The 18784-nt window shown below is 41.9% G+C and overlaps 1 protein-coding gene across 1 annotated transcript in view; it reads right to left on the bottom strand.

Annotated features, from left to right (window-relative positions):
- Window positions 1-1671: 1671 nt before the first annotated feature.
- Window positions 1672-18784, bottom strand: part of ANXA2 (annexin A2) — a 51187-nt gene continuing 34074 nt past the window's right edge. The window contains exons 6-13 of the mRNA XM_032798530.2: window positions 11150-11240; window positions 9457-9536; window positions 9000-9059; window positions 8202-8295; window positions 7344-7439; window positions 6301-6359; window positions 4380-4502; window positions 1672-2057 (exon numbers count right to left, since the gene is read on the bottom strand). Of these exons, the coding sequence (XP_032654421.1) occupies window positions 1998-2057; window positions 4380-4502; window positions 6301-6359; window positions 7344-7439; window positions 8202-8295; window positions 9000-9059; window positions 9457-9536; window positions 11150-11240 (663 nt within the window). The 3' untranslated portion in view covers window positions 1672-1997. The remainder of the gene's footprint in view (window positions 2058-4379; window positions 4503-6300; window positions 6360-7343; window positions 7440-8201; window positions 8296-8999; window positions 9060-9456; window positions 9537-11149; window positions 11241-18784) is intronic.

Genomic DNA, 18784 nt, shown 5'->3' with positions numbered 1-18784 from the left:
CCAGGCAGCTGTGCTTTGGCCCCCTCACATCACAGCAGCATTCCCTGCAAACCATGCGGCTGTGCAGCAACCTCCACATACTGCACGTCACAATGTGCTGCTCAGAACTTCCCTTGTGCCCCAGGACAGAGACTGCGAGTGCTACAGCGCTGGGTGATGACTCAGGCCCCGCATGGCTGCTGGGCATGGAGGCAAGAGAAGGAGCTGGAGAGGCTAGAGTGGTCACTGCTGCGCCTGTGATTGGAGGCTGAGAGCAGCTACCCCTGGCAAGATAGCTGTGAAGCATGAGGACCCCCGTTCCCAGTCTGGAGCCAGCTGTGCCCTCAGTCTCAGTAGCAACCCTTGCTTTCCATGCAGAGTTCTATTCCTAATCCCCCACATTCTCCCCTTTCCAGTCCTTGATACCCCCACCCAAGCAGTGACCGACAGCCCCTCCGATGCTTCCCCTGACCCCTCAACTTTCCCCCTTGTCCATGTGAGCATGGTGGCTGCTTTACAGAGTGGTTCCCTGTGGTGGAAGTGTTTGCCCCCACCATTGGGGCAGTTGTTCTGTGGGGGGCCACATGACTGTTCATTCTGTTTCTGGGCTCAGCTGGGCTCGGTCCCACTTGGGGTGAGGGGATGATGCCCAGATGTCAGGAGCAGGACGGCCAGTAACCCCAATTCCAAAGCGCCCCCTCAGTGACACACGCCTCTCCCCGAATTAGAACTGTGCATCCTGCCAAATGTTTTACTTTGCATTCCTGGAGTTAGGGCATCAATGTAAGGATCTGAGGTTGGGGTCAGAGCTAAATGAGAGGCGTAGAGAGGGCCTGGATTCTGACAAAAGTAGTCCTTGCTCCCTGCTCAGAAAATCTGGTCCAGAATCTCCCTCAGGACTGGAAACCCATCGCCCTTATTGACAATTGGGTTGCAACACCGACAGTTTAGAAAATGTTAGAACTGATATAAAGCAGAGCCTGCTGGATGGGGGAAGTGAGTTACAAACGTTTATGAAAACAGAGAGAGGAAAGTTAGCTATTAATTAATTACAAGTCAGATTTGATAAAATGATTTGGTTTCTGATGCCTACTCATTCGGCAGTTTACACTACTAGATTTAATTTTACCACTTGAAGTGTGTCAAAGGGGACCAGAAGGAAGGTTAGAAAGAGCCTCCAGATCAAGAATACCCAGGAAATTAACCACTGACTGTAGCTCTGCCTACAATCCAGTATGGGACAGTTTTCTTCCTAAATGAATTAAGAATAATCTGAAAAATAGGGCATGCTCCCCTTTAAAATTAGACATGGACATGTTAAAGAGAAAATGAAAAATGCCAAGATTAGAATTACTCACTGAATGCTCCCAGCTCAAGAGGGACATTTGAAACCAAATGAAAAAACCCCTCAGTTTTCATTCCTACATGGTTTGACCCTCTGCGGATTGTTGGATCCTCCTCTGAAATATTTTCTAGAACCCCCTTGCCCCTCCCGCCAATACTTCACGGTATAAAGCTCCTGGTTTTAGATCAACATCATCATGAGACACTGACTGCCTCTGGTCTAGCAATGTATATTGCTCATCCAGGGTAACATGGAGAAGATTCCACAGAGCAAATAAAGCAGGTAGAGAACAATGGTTGTTGACACACCAACCCAGGCTATGAAACAAGGCACCCAAGAGAAAGACCTGTTTTCTTAAAGTAAAAATTCAGTTTTATTTGTATTTTAACAGAAACTTTATAATAAGAAGGCAGAGTCTTTCACAAACACATTTCAACTCTTTATCCTTGGAATGGTCATTTCTCTGACCTTTCGCTTATAAGAACTTTGGTAAAGCCAAGCAATGCACTGTCATCTAGAGAAGTGCAAGAAAGCAAACAATACCATCAGTCTCGCAAATACAGAGGCAAATTCAAGTTAGCTAGGCAAGTCGAGGATTACAAGATTTCGAGGATTATAGGAAGATGAAGAGGAGAAAAGCACATCTGTGGACATGGATTTCTTTGGTCAGTTTTCAATCCTCTCCTCCACACAGGTTCAGCAGCGCCCTCTGGTAGTCACCCTTTGTATCTTGCTGCAAAATGAGGGAAGAAAAATTAAAATGAAACTTTATGAAGCAATGAAGGTTACATGATGTCCCAGGGTGACTGCACTCTACCATGGCCTTGCAGGACAAAGTTCAAGTTGGAGTCTATTTGTAGGCTGAAGCTTTCCATAGTGTTTGGCATGTACTATGATAAAAGTGGGACTAGTAAGGGGAATGTTGGTATAAAATTAACAACCTAAGGGCAGAGCACAAAGGGACATGGTTCAATTCTGTTCTATGGTTACCATCTACTGGCTATTCACTAACCTCTTCTGATCACTGCCAACCTGGGGTAGATTTGAATCAGTAATCTCCTGGCAGAAAGGCTTCTTTATCAAACCCTCATCTGCCCACCCACTCTCCAATTTGGTTCAATTAAGCAAAACACAAAAAACATTTCTACCATTCTAAGTCAAAGGATGTGGAATTGCACAGCTCTTCCCTTTTCCTGAATACTGGATAGAGCCCTGGTCTTATTTGGAATACAATCAATAAGAAAACAATGTAGCATTCATGAAAGGGGCCTGGTCTACACAAAAAAATTAGGTAATTTAAACTAAGTCAGTCAGGAGTGTGAAAAATCGATGGCCCCTCAGCAGCACAGTTAAGCCAACCTAATTCCCTGTGTAAACAGTGCTAGGTCCATGGAAGAATTCTTCCATCAATTTAGTTACTGTCTCTCAGGGAGGTGGAATCCATCCTGTCAGAGCAGGCAGTCTCTACTCTGAAGCACTCCAGTGGCACAGCTGAGACACTACAGGATTTTAAAGCATAGACAATCCCATAGATTCTAAGACTGTAAGAGCTTTAGGACAGGAACTGATCTTTACTCTGCATATGCATAGTAAGAATCAGTTCCTGTCCTAACATTCTTACAGTCTAAATAGACCAGATGGATAGTGTTACCTCCTTTTTTCCGATCCTGTAGCTCCATGGGGAGCAGAGGCACAGAAAAAGTAAATGATTTGCTTGAGGCAACCCAGTAAGTCTATTGCAGAGCTGGAGTAGCCTAACAATATTTTGGGCCCTATTGTTGGGTGACCTGCGAGTTTTAGCAGACTGTGTTCCATTGCTACGGGCATTTGGCCAGAATACACAGCCATAACAGAATGCTAAAGTTTAGTATTTAAGTGGTGGTTAGAATCCTTGTGTGAACCAGTTTAATATCCATCTAGTCCCTAATGGAATACATTGCATGTCACTCCCCAATATAACAATATGCCCTTTTCTTAGGAGACTCAGTGTAAATGAAAGATGTTTGCTCTCTCTGCCAGTAAAGAGGGACAGGGAAACTCCTCCTGTATATGAACCAAGAACATAAGATGTAGTCAGCCACATCGCTGCTCACTCTGTAGTGAAAACTGGATGGGCACTGAACAACAACATGTAAAGGACCATCTGACCCAAACTGTCTCTGGGGCGGCTCCACAGCTGGGACCACCATTGCCTACTCTGAGAGGGTACTTCCCCTTTTGGAAACCAGCACCCACATACTTATTTCAGCTTTATGCTGCCCCCAGGACTAACTCTTTCCCAGGGCCAGAGTCTCAGAGAATGCTGTAGGAGAGTGCACTAATAGTGCAGGAGTGGGTGGTGCATGGATGGATGGAGCGTAGCAGAAGTCATCTTATAAGGTGCCACTTCACCCAGAACGGACATCTTGTTTCAGCATTCCACTGAGGGTAAAAGAATGGGCCTGTTGGATTCAGGATTCTGATTTCAATTCACCTCACTGCCAGGCACCACTCATACAAATATTGGGCGGGGGAAGGAAGTTGAGACTCCTGCATGGTGACGTGTGTGTCCCCATAACATGGTGACAGGTGTGTGTGTGTCCATAACATATCTGGTGATCAGAGGCACGAGCCGCTGCTGCTGTGAGCCAGTAACCAGGGAAACAAAGTTCCTGGTTCTCCATCTAATATTTATGAAGGGAAAAAATAGCTAGAGACTTATCTTCCCCCACTCCTCATGGGCCACAGACAGCGGTTACTCTAGCTCTAGGCCTATGGTAACTTCCACAGACAGCACAGCCTGGAATCAGGCAGGAATTTACATGACCTCTTCTTCCTTGGGCAGCTCCAGAGCAAGCCTGTCTGTGGCTTTCCCCCCCATCTGTTTGGCTTTCTGGGAAGACTCAGCTTTTCCCCAGGGATGTGGACATTTTCCCCCCACACTGGTGCACAGTCAGCATATGGAGCCTAAAATCTGCATATAATTTTGCTGGCTAGACTCTGAGTGTACAGCACCTAAAAACTAAGGGTGGGATTTTTCCATACAGTGATTATAAAAAGGAGCCTTGTGATTTACCTGGATGAAATAATAGAGGGATTTTCCATATTTCCTCTTGAATTCACTCTTAATTTTCAGCATATCAACCTCCGCGCGGGAGACCATAATCCTGATCAAGACCTTATCACGGGTTCCTTTGCCCTAAAAGCAGATTTACATTGAGAGCTGGAGTACGGTGAAGTGAGAAAACAAGAGAACCAGTGTCTTGTAAGGAGGGAGGGAATCTACTGATGAGCTGTACATTGCTGCAGGAAAAGGTCACAATCAATTACCTCTTTCTGCATTCACAACACCCTCCTAAAAACCTGAGGATTAAGCTTATTTTCCAAACAATACTGTCCTCCATTTAGTCAATATATTACTGTGCATTTTCCGTTACAGCAGAAGCAGTACATTTATCTCTTTAGATACCAGCACTGGGACACCAGGAGCTGGTGCAGGAACTGACACTGTAGCCGGGTACTGGCTTTGCTCTCTAGTCATTCTAGTCTATAGTTTCATCATCTTATCTAAGCACGTTCCAGTAATGCATTATGCCATATGGCTAACATTTGTCCCATGTGGTCTCTCATTCTCTCCCCACGGGGAGAATAGTGCATGCAATTTAGCGCTTTGTTTTAATAGGGTTTTATTTCTGGGGTGTGGATGTGTGTTTAATTCCCAGTTTCTTTGTTCAGTGAAGGCTAATTAACTGTTACTCTAGAACTTATGAAAGCACTCTCCTTCATTGTCACCTCCCCAAAATGACGATAGTGACTGTAATTCAGTGGAGCAATTTAAAAAAAATATTTAGTCTCCAAAGGGCATCCCCCCAAACATTAGAACAATTTTAAGTTACAGCTAAGTCAGTCTGAATCCTAACCATTTGACAGTGTTCCATGGAACCCATTTAAAGCACATGGATCTGACAGTCCTAAGGTTAAACCATCAGGTCAAAGAGACTCATCGCTAATTTCTTTGGCATCTGGAAAGTTTCACTCATACTTGCTTAATAATTCTCTCTCTAGATAACAGAGCTTTTATAGCCTTCTTATATAAAACAATATTCCTCTTCTATTAATCTATCTTGTTTCATCCTAGGGCACCTTCTCTACAGTGTGGTGACTGAACCAGGACACAAAGGTGATCTAACATGTAATGGGGCTCTAAAACAATTTCTTGTGACTTGTGTTCACTGCCTTTATTTTAACATCCCAGAATTCTGGTAACTGCTGGGTTGTAGTCATGCACTTTCCAAAATTTCATTACTCCATTCCTATGCTCACTTTCTCTTGCTATGTATTCTGTGCATGGTGTCTCTTCTGACTCCTACCTACCTATGGGCCAGATACATTTCTCATTCACTTCAGTGGGAGCTGGATTGCGCTATAGCTTGTACTTAATTTGAGTGTCAAGCTTTGTTCTATTTGTTCATCTGCACTCTCAGTTTACCTAAGTAACTCCAGCTTTGTCACTTTCCTCTACGTTAACTGCTGTTTAACCCAGAAACTCCAGACTAAGTTTATTCTGGAAAAAGTGAACACTAATATTTCTTCAAGGGATACATTCCTGACCTAAGGGAAAACATGCACATAAGAGATGAGCGTGGAAAAACTAACTGATGTTCACCACTGCTCTACGCTTTGATGACAATAGAAGATTTGAAACAACATTTGTTGCGGGTTCTACTTTTGTAAGCAGATGCCATTAGTCTTATTTTTTGCACTGAATACGTCTGCTGACATGAATGGACAAGATGCCTTAGATTAGTTTCTCTATGCATATAATTCTTCAAGCATTCTTTTGAAGAAGGCCAGACATGATGCCATCAGTCGACATTCCAGTGCCATCTAAACAATCACAGATGTAATGAAGACTAAAGATTAAAATGGAGTTAGACTATGAAGAGGAGTAAAAGAATTCAGTACTAAGAAACAAGGCCTTCTTTAGTCCACCGTACCTTCATGGAGTCGTACAATCGGTCAGCAAAATACAACTGCTTGTTCTGAATACACTGGACTGCAAAGTGAAGAACATATTATTGGTAAAACATACTGCAGACACTCAGATCTGCAAACTAAAATGACTTAGACTCCTCCTTTATAGATCGGATAGTTGAACTAGGAGAGGGTTTTCAGGAAGATATGGCTTCCTAATCCCAAAGAACCAACCCAACCAACAAAACCCCAGAGACAAATGATTTGTGTCTGAAACATTTGTTACCTAGAAGTTAATATGTTTAAGTAACTGTACCAAGGAAGGTTTGCAATGTAACCCTAGCTCCCTAAAACCAAATAAAGTATTTGTTCTCCTCAAACTGCTATCACATCTCACTGTGGTGTCCCCCCAAGATTGTCTTTGACCCATACTCTACTTGTCTAACACATTCTGGTCACATTCTCTCTGAAAATGTTAATGCAGATGATACCCAAATAGATTTCCTCTTCATGGTTTTGGCTTTTCTTCATTTCTTGTCTTAAACTAGAGCCTGGGTCTACTATAATTTCTAACAACTCAGTGTATCTGAAACAAATATCTCACTGCCATAACTTCCTTCCACCAAAATGCCACCACCTCAATCTCATTCCACACGCCAAACCTCACATTCACCCTTACATTCTTGTCCATTTCATAGAATTTTAGTCCCAAATCAACCTCCATTTTCTAGTCTCCAAAATCTATGAACTGGCTTCACCACAACACACACATTCCCCCCTTCCAGCCACCCACCCTCTCCAATCTTTTTCAGCTCTCCAGGTTTCCAAAGAACAAACCCCAAGCAAATATTTAATGCATCAGTTTGGAGCTGTAATACCCCCTTTTTACAAAGAACTGAAGGAACAATTCAGTCTCCAATGAAGATTATAAACTGGAGATGAAGTAACAGCAGCTCATCCACTTTAAACAGCTGGGTTCCGCCTCATCTCAGTAAGTAGACTGTGAGAACCTTGGAAAGGTTTCACTGAAAGCCACTCTTAATAATCTTAACGATGGTTTACTTACCAAGATTAAGGAAGGCAACTTCCAGGTCTCCCTTGACCTCCTTCTTGATGCTCTCCAACATATCATAAGGGCTGTAGCTCTTGTACCTCTCAAACACTATAATAAGGAAGAAAACAATTAAAAGAACAGAAGTGTACCTGAGTTGGGGAGCAGAAAGATTGTGTGCACAAAAAACTGCACAGTGTAACTACAGAGGGGCCAGGGGACATTAAGAAGTTTGACCACCAATATCTAGATACTACGCTACCTCCTTTTCATATCCGTGAAGGAACAGATACATTTCAGGAAGTTCTCAATTAATCAATGATTTGGGAAAATGTCACCATGTATTAGCTTGGTTTTCTCACTAGGATATATGAAAATCACTGTGACAGACCGTCCATCAGATAGATATTGGTCCAATCTGCATCTGCTTAGCACTGTAGAATTTAGGCCCTCAGAAATAAAAGAACCTCTCAAAGGAGTTTCCTGGATGGTAGTTATGCAAACACCAGAGGCCACTCCTGGGATCCACTGACACAAGCTTTACATGTGTGATGTTTACATACAGCAATTGTGTGCCTAAATGTAGGCCTTTGCACAAGATTGCAGGCGTGAATTTAGAGACCAATTTTAGAAGTGTAGCTTTTAAGATCTGCTGCTGGGTGTGTATGCATGTTCGAACAGGGGCATAAAATGTATTTACTCTAGAGATACAAATGCATTTCTTTTTAAGTAGTCATGGCTCAGCAGATAAACTTTTCACAAACATCTTCCTGTTTCCTGGGTTCTTAAGCTTGATGAAATCATTATTGCAACCAAGCAATGACCATCTCCTTCTAACTCCCTGCTATGGAATTCTTTTTCTTTCAACAGTACCTTTCTGGAGATGGGGAATGCTCCTTTCAGTCATAATATTAATCCACTTAGGAACATCAGTTCCCTTCCTCTTCACACCAGCATCATAGAGGTCCTGTGGTTAGAATAAAAAGTGCTATGTTAGCTACCAGGGGTAAAATGAAGGAGCCACTATCCTACTAGACAGTCTCAAGTCCTACTAGAGCCAAATCAGAGGGGGAGGTTAAGTGTAGACACTTAACCACTTAAGGGAATGCATACAGAAGGAATGGACTTACAGACCTGATTCTCAACTAATACAGGTTTTACTTTACTATAATTCCATTGACATCAGTGAAGTTACTCTTGACCTCCCATAGAACAGTCAGGTCCTGGGTATAATGGTGACAGGTGAATGGGACATTTATATAAAACTGTCAATAAATGTAATTTATTAAAAGAAAGATTTCTCCAGATTCTCTCTCGGAATCGTCTGGGCATCATCATTTTTGAATCTCAGCAGAGGACCACTGCCCTATTATGAAACTCCACTAGGAAGTCTCTTTTTGTCAACGTATCCATGGAAGCAATAAGACAGCTGTGTATGGGTGTCGGTGGGAAAGGAAGACCCTACATGGAAATGGCTGAGCTCTCTCGATCATGAGTAGTGCATGCTGAAACCAATATTATGTCCATAGTATGCTAGGGAATACATGCACCTCTCTCTATGTGAAAAAGTAAGCAACATTTTTATATCGTCTATTCAGAGTTGTCCAAGATTTATTTTAAAGACATAGTATGCTTTGGGGAGTTCGGTTACCACTCATCACCAGCACTTACCCTAGCATCTAAGTCAATCAGCTCATAATCAATCACAGAAGTGTCCTCAGACCTTTTACCCTTCAAACAAGAAGAACAAACATTTAGCAAAGGTATCCAAATTGAAACAGTGCAAGCTGCTATTTACATTTTTTTCTCTTGGTTCATGTCAGCCAACATTTGCCAAATGAGCATTACAACATGTCCCATCTCCATTACAAAGAGCAGTTATGTTAGTTACTTTCTTGTCAAATTGCATTGTCATTCAGCATCTGCATCACATTCTTTCAAATTGTCAGTTACGCAGTGATGATGCACATGAATCCAAATCTGCTATCAGTCAGGTGGTTGGATTTCTGATACAGCTAGTCACAATCAATGTACATGACCTTTCACAACTGGTGAGTAGACTGAGAAACATGACAGAATAAGGAAAACTAGACAGAGAAAAAACACATACCGACTCAGAATATCTTACCTTTGCCAGGGAAACCATCAGCTTGCGGAAGTCACCAGAGGTGTCAGACACAATGTCCTTTTCCAGTTCTGTCTTGTACACTAGAACACAGTAAATATTTTTCTATTTACTGCTGACCCACAAACATTACCCCACACCTTATCAAGGTTAACTGGAGGGATGATAGCTGCAAGTTACTTTAGATACTGTATTAGGAAGACATATACGAATAACCGGCTAGTCTATTAAAACACAGCAAGAGGCTGTACAAAGGGTGGTATTGTGGGATCCCTGATGCCATCCAGGCTTGTTTTGCCAGCACTTATTATTTAAATACAACCACACCACACCTAGGTTCTTGGGTAAGTGTTTTATTACAGCAGATTCAGATCATCAATCATGGATTTTTTAGACTGCTTGCAGCTAAGAGACAATTTTATGCAAAATAGCCATAGTTTAAATAAATATGCTTAAATACAAGAGTGCTGTCTGTGTTTCTGGCTGGCACTAAAGCATTTTATTTCTTATTAGAGTAGCAATTTTCTGCATTGCTACTTTCCCTCTGGAGCTCTACAGGTATCTATGCCTGGATCCCTCTATTATACCATCTACGTGGTTTCATCCAATTCGTCACTATATTATTTTCATCTTATGCCATTAACACACAGCTGTCTTTGTTAATACTTTATTGATTCAGCCACTGCTACTTTACAGAATTGTTTGCAGCTATCAAAGAACAAAATGTATGACAATTTTCTCCAATTAAAACTAAATAAGACACTTGCTGCTACCCATGAACACACTGGACATCTTTGTTACTGTTTGTGATGAATGTGACTTGAAACATGAAAGGGTCGTAAGAAATCTTAAGGAATACTAAGGAATGTAAGTTGGATACTAAACTTGCATTCAAATCACTTAAATCTGGTTACTGTCAACTGAGAAATGCAGCTAGGAATGAATAATATCCTTCAGCAAAGTTGGGGGGGGGGGGGAGAATCCATGCTTTTATCAAGTCTTATCCAGATTTCATTGTATGCCTTTTTTTTGGCAGCTCTACCAATTAAGGTGATAAAAAGGCTTCTTCGACAGATTCCAAAATCAGCTGCTCGATATGGACCGAAACTATGACTAAGCTTTTGCTCTCACTTACTCTGATTCTGTTTTCCTTACAATAAAAGTAGAAAACAGATTATTGCAGCTGTTTTCACATGAGAGAAATGATTGGTGGATACTTGTTTACCACAAGGTCTGCAGTTAATTCCAAGGCACCAAACCTTTAGAGACAAATTTCTTTCTCCATGGAAAATGCTTCTGGAATTCAAGTTAATTTCAAAGCAAAAAGGTTAAGTGAAAACAACATTTGGAAGCCATAATTCCAGCTAGCCATCATGGCACCTTAATTTGTGCATCGTTGGTTATTAGAAAGGGCAGGCAGCGGGTGAAATCCTGGGCTCCATTGACATCTGTGGGTCCACACATCAGAAGGTCTTAGATACAGTATTTATGGTAGGCAGTTTGTCCAGGTCATGTTTAATTACACTGAAAACTTCATCAGTTATGCCAGCATAAATACCTTTGCCCATTGTATTTGACCAAAACACTAGGGATAATGAGAATCCCCAGGAAAGCCAAACTTTCCCCTCACTCATCCAAAAAGAGAAAATGGAAGGGCCTAAAATTCACTGCATTGAAAACACTAACACATACTTACTTTCCCTGTAGACTTTGTTAATTTCACAAAGCTCCTGGTTTGTCCTGGAGCAAATGATCTCAATGAGAGTATCTTCATCAGTCCCCAAACCCTGAAACACAGATAAATTTTCATTTGACACTAAGAATGAGCAGACTGCTAGAATGGTACAGAGGCTGGTTTTAGCAATAGACTACATACTACAATTAGTAGCTCTTCAATATTGTATTTGAGTTCCTTCAAATCTCTGGGGTGAATGCCATCTGGTCCTGGTGACATAGACTCATAGGTCAGAAGGGACCAATATGATCATCTAGTCTGACCTCCTGCACAAGGCAGGCCACAAAACCCTACCCATACACATTTATAACAACCCCGAACCCATGACTGAGTTATTGAAATCGTCAAAATTGAGATTTGAAGACCTCAAGCTGCAGGGAATCCACCAGCAAGCGACCCATGCCCCACGCTGCAGAGGAAGGCGAAAAACCTCCAGGGCCCCTGCCAATCCGCCCTGGAGGAAAATTCCTTCCCGACCCCAAATATGGCGATCAGCTAAACCCTGAGCATGTGGGCAAGACTCACCAGCCAGCACCCAAGAAAGAATTCTCTGCAGTAACTCAGTTCCCATCCCATCCAACATCCCCTCACAGACCATTGAGCAGACTTATCTGCCGATAATCCAAAATCAATTGCCCAAATTAAACTATCCCATCATAACATCCCCTCCATATACTTATCAAGCTTAGTCTTAAAGCCAGATAAGTCTTTTGCCCCCACTACTTCCCTCGGAAGGCTGTTCCAGAACTTCACTCCCCTAATGGTTAGAAACCTTCGTCTAATTTCAAGTCTAAACTTCCTAATATCCAGTTTGTACCCATTCGTCCTCGTGCCTACATTAGTACTAAACTTAAATAATTCCTCTCCCTCCCTAACGTTAATCCCCCTGATATATTTATATAGAGCAAGCATATCCCCCCGGAGCCTTCTTTTGGCCAGGCTGAACAAGCCAAGCTCTTTGAGTCTCCTTTCATAAGGCAGATTTTCCATTCCTCGGATCATCCTAGTAGCCCGTCTCTGAACCTGTTCCAGTTTGAATTCATCCTTCTTAAACATGGGACACCAGAACTGCACACAATATTCCAGGTGGGGTCTCACCAGCGCCTTATATAACGGTACTAACACCTCCTTATCCTTGCTGGAAATACCTCGCCTGATGCATCCTAAAACCGCATTTGCTTTTTTAACGGCCATATCGCATTGGCGGCTCATAGACATCCTGCTATCAACCAATACCCCAAGGTCCTTCTCCTCCTCTGTTGCTTCCAACTGATGCGTCCCCAATGTATATCTAAAATTCTTATTATTAATCCCTAAGTGCATGACCTTGCACTTTTCACTATTATATTTCATCCTATTACTATTACTCCAGTTTACAAGGTGGTCCAGATCTTCCTGAATAGTATCCCGGTCCTTCTCCGTGTTAGCAATACCCCCCAGCTTCGTGTCATCCGCAAACTTTATTAGCACATTCCCGCTCTTTGGGCCAAGGTCAGTAACAAAAAGGTTAAATAAGATCGGTACCAAAACCGATCCTTGAGGGACTCCACTAGTAACCTCCTTCCAGCCTGACAATTCACCCTTCAGTACGACCCGCTGGAGTCTCCCCTTTAACCAGTTCCTTATCCACCTTACAACTTTCATATTCATCCCCATCTTTTCCAATTTAACTAACAGTTCCCCATGCGGAACCGTGTCAAACGCCTTACTGAAATCGAGGTAAATTAGATCTACCGCATTTCCTTTGTCTAAGTAATCCGTCACCTTCTCAAAGAAGGAGATCAGGTTGGTTTGGCACGATCTACCTTTAGTAAATCCATGTTGCAATTCGTCCCAATTACCATTGACCTCAATGTCCTTAACTACTTTCTCCCTTAAAATTTTTTCCAAGACCTTACACACTACAGACGTCAAGCTAACAGGCCTATAATTACCCGGATCACTTTTATTCCCTTTCTTAAAAATAGGAACTACGTTAGCAATTCTCCAGTCGTACGGTACAACCCCCGAGTTTACCGATTGCTTAAAAATTCTCGCTAACGGGCTCGCAATTTCACGCGCCAGTTCCTTTAATATCCTCGGATGGAGATTGTCCGGGCCCTCCGATTTTGTCCCATTAAGCTGTTCAAGTTTGGCCTCTACCTCAGATGCGGTAATATCCACCTCCATATCCGCATTCCCGTTTGTCATCCCTCCATCATCCCTAAACTCCTCACTAGTCTTATTAAAGACCGAGGCAAAGTACTTATTTAGATATTGGGCCATGCCTAGGTTATCCTTAACCTCCGTTCCATCCTCAGTGTATAGCGGCCCCACTTCTTCTTTCTTTGTTTTCTTCTTATTTATGTGGCTGTAGAACCTTTTACTATTGGTTTTGATTCCCTTTGCAAGGTCCAGTTCTACGCGGCTTTTAGCCTTCCTCACTTTATCCCTACATGTTCTGACCTCACTAAGGTAGCTTCCCTTGCTAATCCCGCCTTTCTTCCACTCCCTGTAAGCTTTCTGCTTTTTCCTAATCCCCTCTCTGAGTTGCTTGCTCATCCAGCTTGGCCTACAACTCCTGCCCATGGTTTTTTTCCCCTTTCTTGGGATGCAGGCTTCCGACAGTTTCCGCAGCTGCGACTTAAAGTAATTCCAGGCCTCCTCCGCATTTAAATCCACAAGTTCCTCCGTCCAATCCACTTCCCTAACTAATTTCCTTAACTCTTTAAAATTAGCCCTCGAGAAGTCGAAAACCCTAATCCCAGATCTACGTTTGTTTACCCTTCCATCTAATTTGAACTGAATCAGCTCATGATCACTCGAACCAAGGTTGTCCCCTACCACCATTTCTTCTACGAGGTCCTCACTGCTCACCAAAACCAAATCTAAAATGGCATCCCCTCTCGTAGGTACTTCAACTACTTGATGAAGAAATCCATCCGCTATCACATCCAGAAAAATCTGACCCCTATTATTCTTGCAAGCACTCGTCCTCCAGTCTATATCCGGGAAGTTGAAGTCTCCCATAATCACACATTTCCCCTTTGTGTTTACTTCATTAAAGACATTAAAGAGGTCTCTATCCATATCCAAATCAGATCCCGGCGGTCTGTAGCACACCCCAAGCACTATCTCAGGGGAAGCTCTAGTAGCTTTTTTACCCAGCGTGATTTTTACCCAGACAGACTCCGTCTTATCCATTCCATCACTTCTTATTTCATTACAGTTCACCTCATCATTGATGTACAAGGCTACTCCACCACCTTTGCCTTATCATTTAATTGAGCAATGTGTTCTAAAACCTTGTTTACTTCTCTGCAATGGCCTTGTCTTTCTAGAGTGCTCCTTTAACATCTTGGTCATCTAGTGACTTCCTGTTTCTGATGAACTTAATTCTTACCATCAGTTTCTGCATCTTTAGCAAGTTGCTTCTCAAATTCTTTCTTGTCCTGCCTTATTATATTTTTTACACTGAACCTGCTGGACTTTGTGCACCTTTCTACTATCCTCATTAGGATAAGACATCCACAATTTTACAGGATGCCTTTTTGCCTCTAACAGCTTCCATTACTTAGATGGCATGCTTTTGATCCTCTTACTGCCTTTTCTGAGTCAGGGTATACCTCTAGCCTGAGCCACGCAGAAGAGTCAAAGGTTATCTGTCTACAGGTCACAACCCCAGGAAGAGACTTCTCACACTGCATCATTTTACATCTAAAAAATGGAGTAAACTATGAAGAAACCTACCATTCTGTAAGCACAACTTTAATAATAGAAAAAAACAAGAAGAATCTAATACCAAACAAATTACAAAAAGGCCCACACAACAGAAACAGGAAAATCTCCTCACTAGGTTTGTTCTAATAAATGTCTGGGGAAGGAGTAGAGATTATAACAAAAATACTTATTATATTTTTGTTTTGCTTTCAGATATATTGATGTTCATATAAACATTCTCTTTTTCAGGGGGGTGGAATTGTGATAATACTGTAGTTACCACAAACTAATCCTCAACATTAGTCTTTTTCTGGAATAAAACAGGCTATACATATTAACAAGACCTTCTCCTCCCCCCACCCCCACCCCACCCGGTTTCAAACCCTCAAGATCTTTAGAAAAAGTACCCTTAATGCTGAAACTCCAGGAGACTGTGTAGGGCAAATCTTCAGCCAGCTTAACAAATCATCTTAATTTTTGGTTGCATCCTATTTACGGGTAAAAAAAACAAACCCAAAACCTGCATGTGCCATCACAAATAAATGAGTTTGAGGCCCATCTGCCTGATCTGTGCATGTACATGCCTGTTTACATGGACAAATGTGGATTTCATCCATACAAAAAGAGTTACACTTGCATTTTAAGGCTAATTTAAAGTCAGAATTGAACATTTGGCCCTGTGCATGGCAATTTGTTGGTGCTCCTTGTTTTTAAGATAGTGATATCCAAAGCTAAACATATCCAAATGAGAGTATTAGATCAGCCCTTCTAATGTATTGGAGTATATCTGATCCCAATGCATACAAATGTAAACACAAAATTCCGGTGCCAAACCTCTGCCTCTTCATACATTAGGTATTCTCAAAGTAGGATGAGATCGAGCTTTCCACACTGGTTTCATCACCCTACCTGTTTTGGGGTTTTGGCTATAGAAAACCAGAAGTCACTAAAGAAGCTCATATTTGTTAATGGCTTGGTGAAATCTATTTATAGAACACACTACTATCTTCTGCCCTGAGACAGGCATACACAGTCATGAGCCACTCCAGACAGCACAACAGTTGCATCTGTTCCAGAGAACGAGACAGAAAAGCACATCAAAATGTGCAAAGGGTAGAAACTTTGTATGTTTAGAACACGTCACCTATTTGTCCAAAGTATTAGGTCATTAATGCCTCTTCAATGTTTTTGTGGCGTTTATATTGTTACTGTTGCTATCTATTTTTATTGTCTAAACATGGAGTCAGTTAGACTCTGACACCTGTGAAATATGTGGTTTACTTTAGAATGCATTTGATCATGGGGACACTTAGCCCCCCAACACAAGCACTGTGCAGTGTGCTGTTGAATCTAGGAGAGTTTTAACTTGTTCACAGTTCACTGGTTACACCAGTGTCCATTTTAATTGCATCCCATGTGGGGCTTTTTCTTCCCAATTTTGACATACGAGGGGTCTCCAAGACCCCATACAGAAACAGCTGAGTGATTTTTGGTCCAATATGAGGATTAATACCAAAAATTGCTCTCATCCTCTCTTCTTTTGTGGTCATTTTTCTCTGTGCTAGTTATTATGGGGGATTTTATGTATTTTATTTCCCCATAAATATTTTTCAATGAACATGATAATGATTTTTTATGAATAAATTCTGTGGGGATTTCTTCTTTCCTCATCTAAAATTCTCCTTGGATTTGGCTTATTAAGCAAGCTTCAAATAAAAAAATTTTAATGACTCAAGCCAAATTAAAGCTCCTACATGAATGGCAGCATTTAACAACCACCGCTGAAAACTCTAACAGCAGGCTCAGGATATAAGCTTTGGATCAGGGGAAGAGCTGGACATATGAGTTTATGAAGAGGACACAAGTACTCAGTCATCCACTGAAAGTATAACAACTACACAATGCTACAAGCAGTGGTTCTGGTGACAGCTTCGCAGCCTGATCTTCTGGCTACAAATATAGTACTGGGACAGTGACTGTCCATAATTAGAGACACATAAATAATCAGAAGATAGAATGAAAACCAAGCGTCTATATCAGGGGTAGGCAACCTATGGCACGGGTGCCGAAGGCGGCACACAAGCTGATTTTCAGTGGCACTCACACTGCCTGGGCCCTGGCCACCAGTCCGGGGGCTCTGCATTTTAATTTAATTTTAAATGAAGTTCTTAAACATTCTGAAACCTTATTTACTTTACATACAACAATAGTTTAGTTATATATTATAGACTTATAGAAAGAGAGCTTCTAAAAAAGTTAAAATGCATTACTGGCACGTGAAACCTTAAATTAAAGTGAATAAACAAAGACTCGGTACATCACTTCTGAAAGGCTGCTGACCCCTGCTCTATATATATACGATGTGGAATAAAACACAGACCGGTATCTGTTTCAGCCAGCAGAGGGCAGCATTTGATTGTCCAAAAGAATCAACTTTTGACTGATTTATTAAATGGTTTTGTTATTACCTGTACCTGACATTTTTCTATGAGTGAGGATGTCTTAACTAGTTCAGTCTCTTGCTTCCAACTTTAATATAAATTGTTCACACAATTTTTTTTAATTAGTGAAAAAAATAAATTAAAAAACCCCAAATTTACCTAACCAAGAATATCAAAAATTTAAGTGAGAAGGTGGGTGAGGTAATACATCTTTTGCTGGAACAACTTCTGTTGGTGAGAGAGACAAGCTTTCAAGCCACACAGAGCTCTTCTTCAGGCCTAGTAAATGAACTCCCAGCAAGGGCCACTCTGCCTTGAATGGTCCCTTGCAACCACAGGCGCCGACTCCGTGGGTGCTCCAGCCCCGGAGCACCCATGGGGAAAAATTGGTGGGTGCAGCTCCCGCAGTCCCCCAGCTCACCTCTACTCCATCTCCACCTCCTCCCCTGAGTGCACCGCTGCTCAACTCCTCCCCACTCCCTCCCAGCCTTGCCGGGGAGGAGGGGAAATGCGGCGTGCCCAGGGGAGGAGGTGGACCTGGGGATTTGTGGAAGGGGTTAGAATGGGGGCGGGGAAGGGGTGGAGGTGGGGCAGGGGGGCAAGAACACCCACCCATGCCAGGCAAAGTTGGCACCTATTCTCTCAATAGGTTCTAACTACTTATGCTAAACAATCTGCACCACCTTGCATTTTGCTGTGATGCTGGCAGTTCCTTTCCCAGACCTGAAGAAGAGCTCTGTGTAGCTCGAAAGCTTGTCTCTTTCACCTACAGAAGTTGTTCAATAAAAGAGATTATCTGACTCATCTTGTTTCTCTAATATCCTGGTGCCGAAATGGCTACAACTACATTGCATACAAAAATTTAAGTGACATTTAGAAATATGAAAGCCAAAACATGAGTTTTCTTGTAGGATTTTAAAAGCAAATCCTGGCACTGGTAGGTGTTCACAATTTTTTTTGCATGTGCACGAAGTTAGAGTCAGTTTTCAAAACCGTCCTTTCAGAGGCTCCTAAGGGTGCATACGAAATATGACTTGTGTGTCCCTGTCTTCAGATTCTATGGAGGGAAAGGACTAGGTATGAGACACTCTCTCACTATCAGTGATGTGACCCAGTAATTGGAAATGATTTATGTTCTACCACCAGAGTTTTTGACTTTCGCTAACAACTTCTCTGTTTTTTTTAATACTGTAAACACTTTAAAAAAATGTAGAAATGCAATCAGGAAAGTAGTTTGCTTTCCAAATGTTCTTGTACAGGTGCCTATTCAAAGCAGCTGATCAGTTATGTCCTTAACTGTATGTTCATTCTTCAAAGGTATTTTAAAAACATAAGTGACAAACATTTAGATGAAAAATCTCACCTGGCCCAAGAATTTAACTAGTGGATACCGATTTTGAGTGCCTTATATTGGACACCTGAAAACTCTAGCACTTAAAAATACATGGCCATTTTT

The sequence above is a fragment of the Chelonoidis abingdonii genome, chromosome 9 (assembly GCF_003597395.2).
Source record: "Chelonoidis abingdonii isolate Lonesome George chromosome 9, CheloAbing_2.0, whole genome shotgun sequence".
In the NCBI taxonomy this organism is placed as follows: domain Eukaryota; kingdom Metazoa; phylum Chordata; order Testudines; family Testudinidae; genus Chelonoidis; species Chelonoidis abingdonii.
Note: the sequence above shows the minus strand (reverse complement) of the source record. Positions and strands in the feature narration are given on the sequence as shown.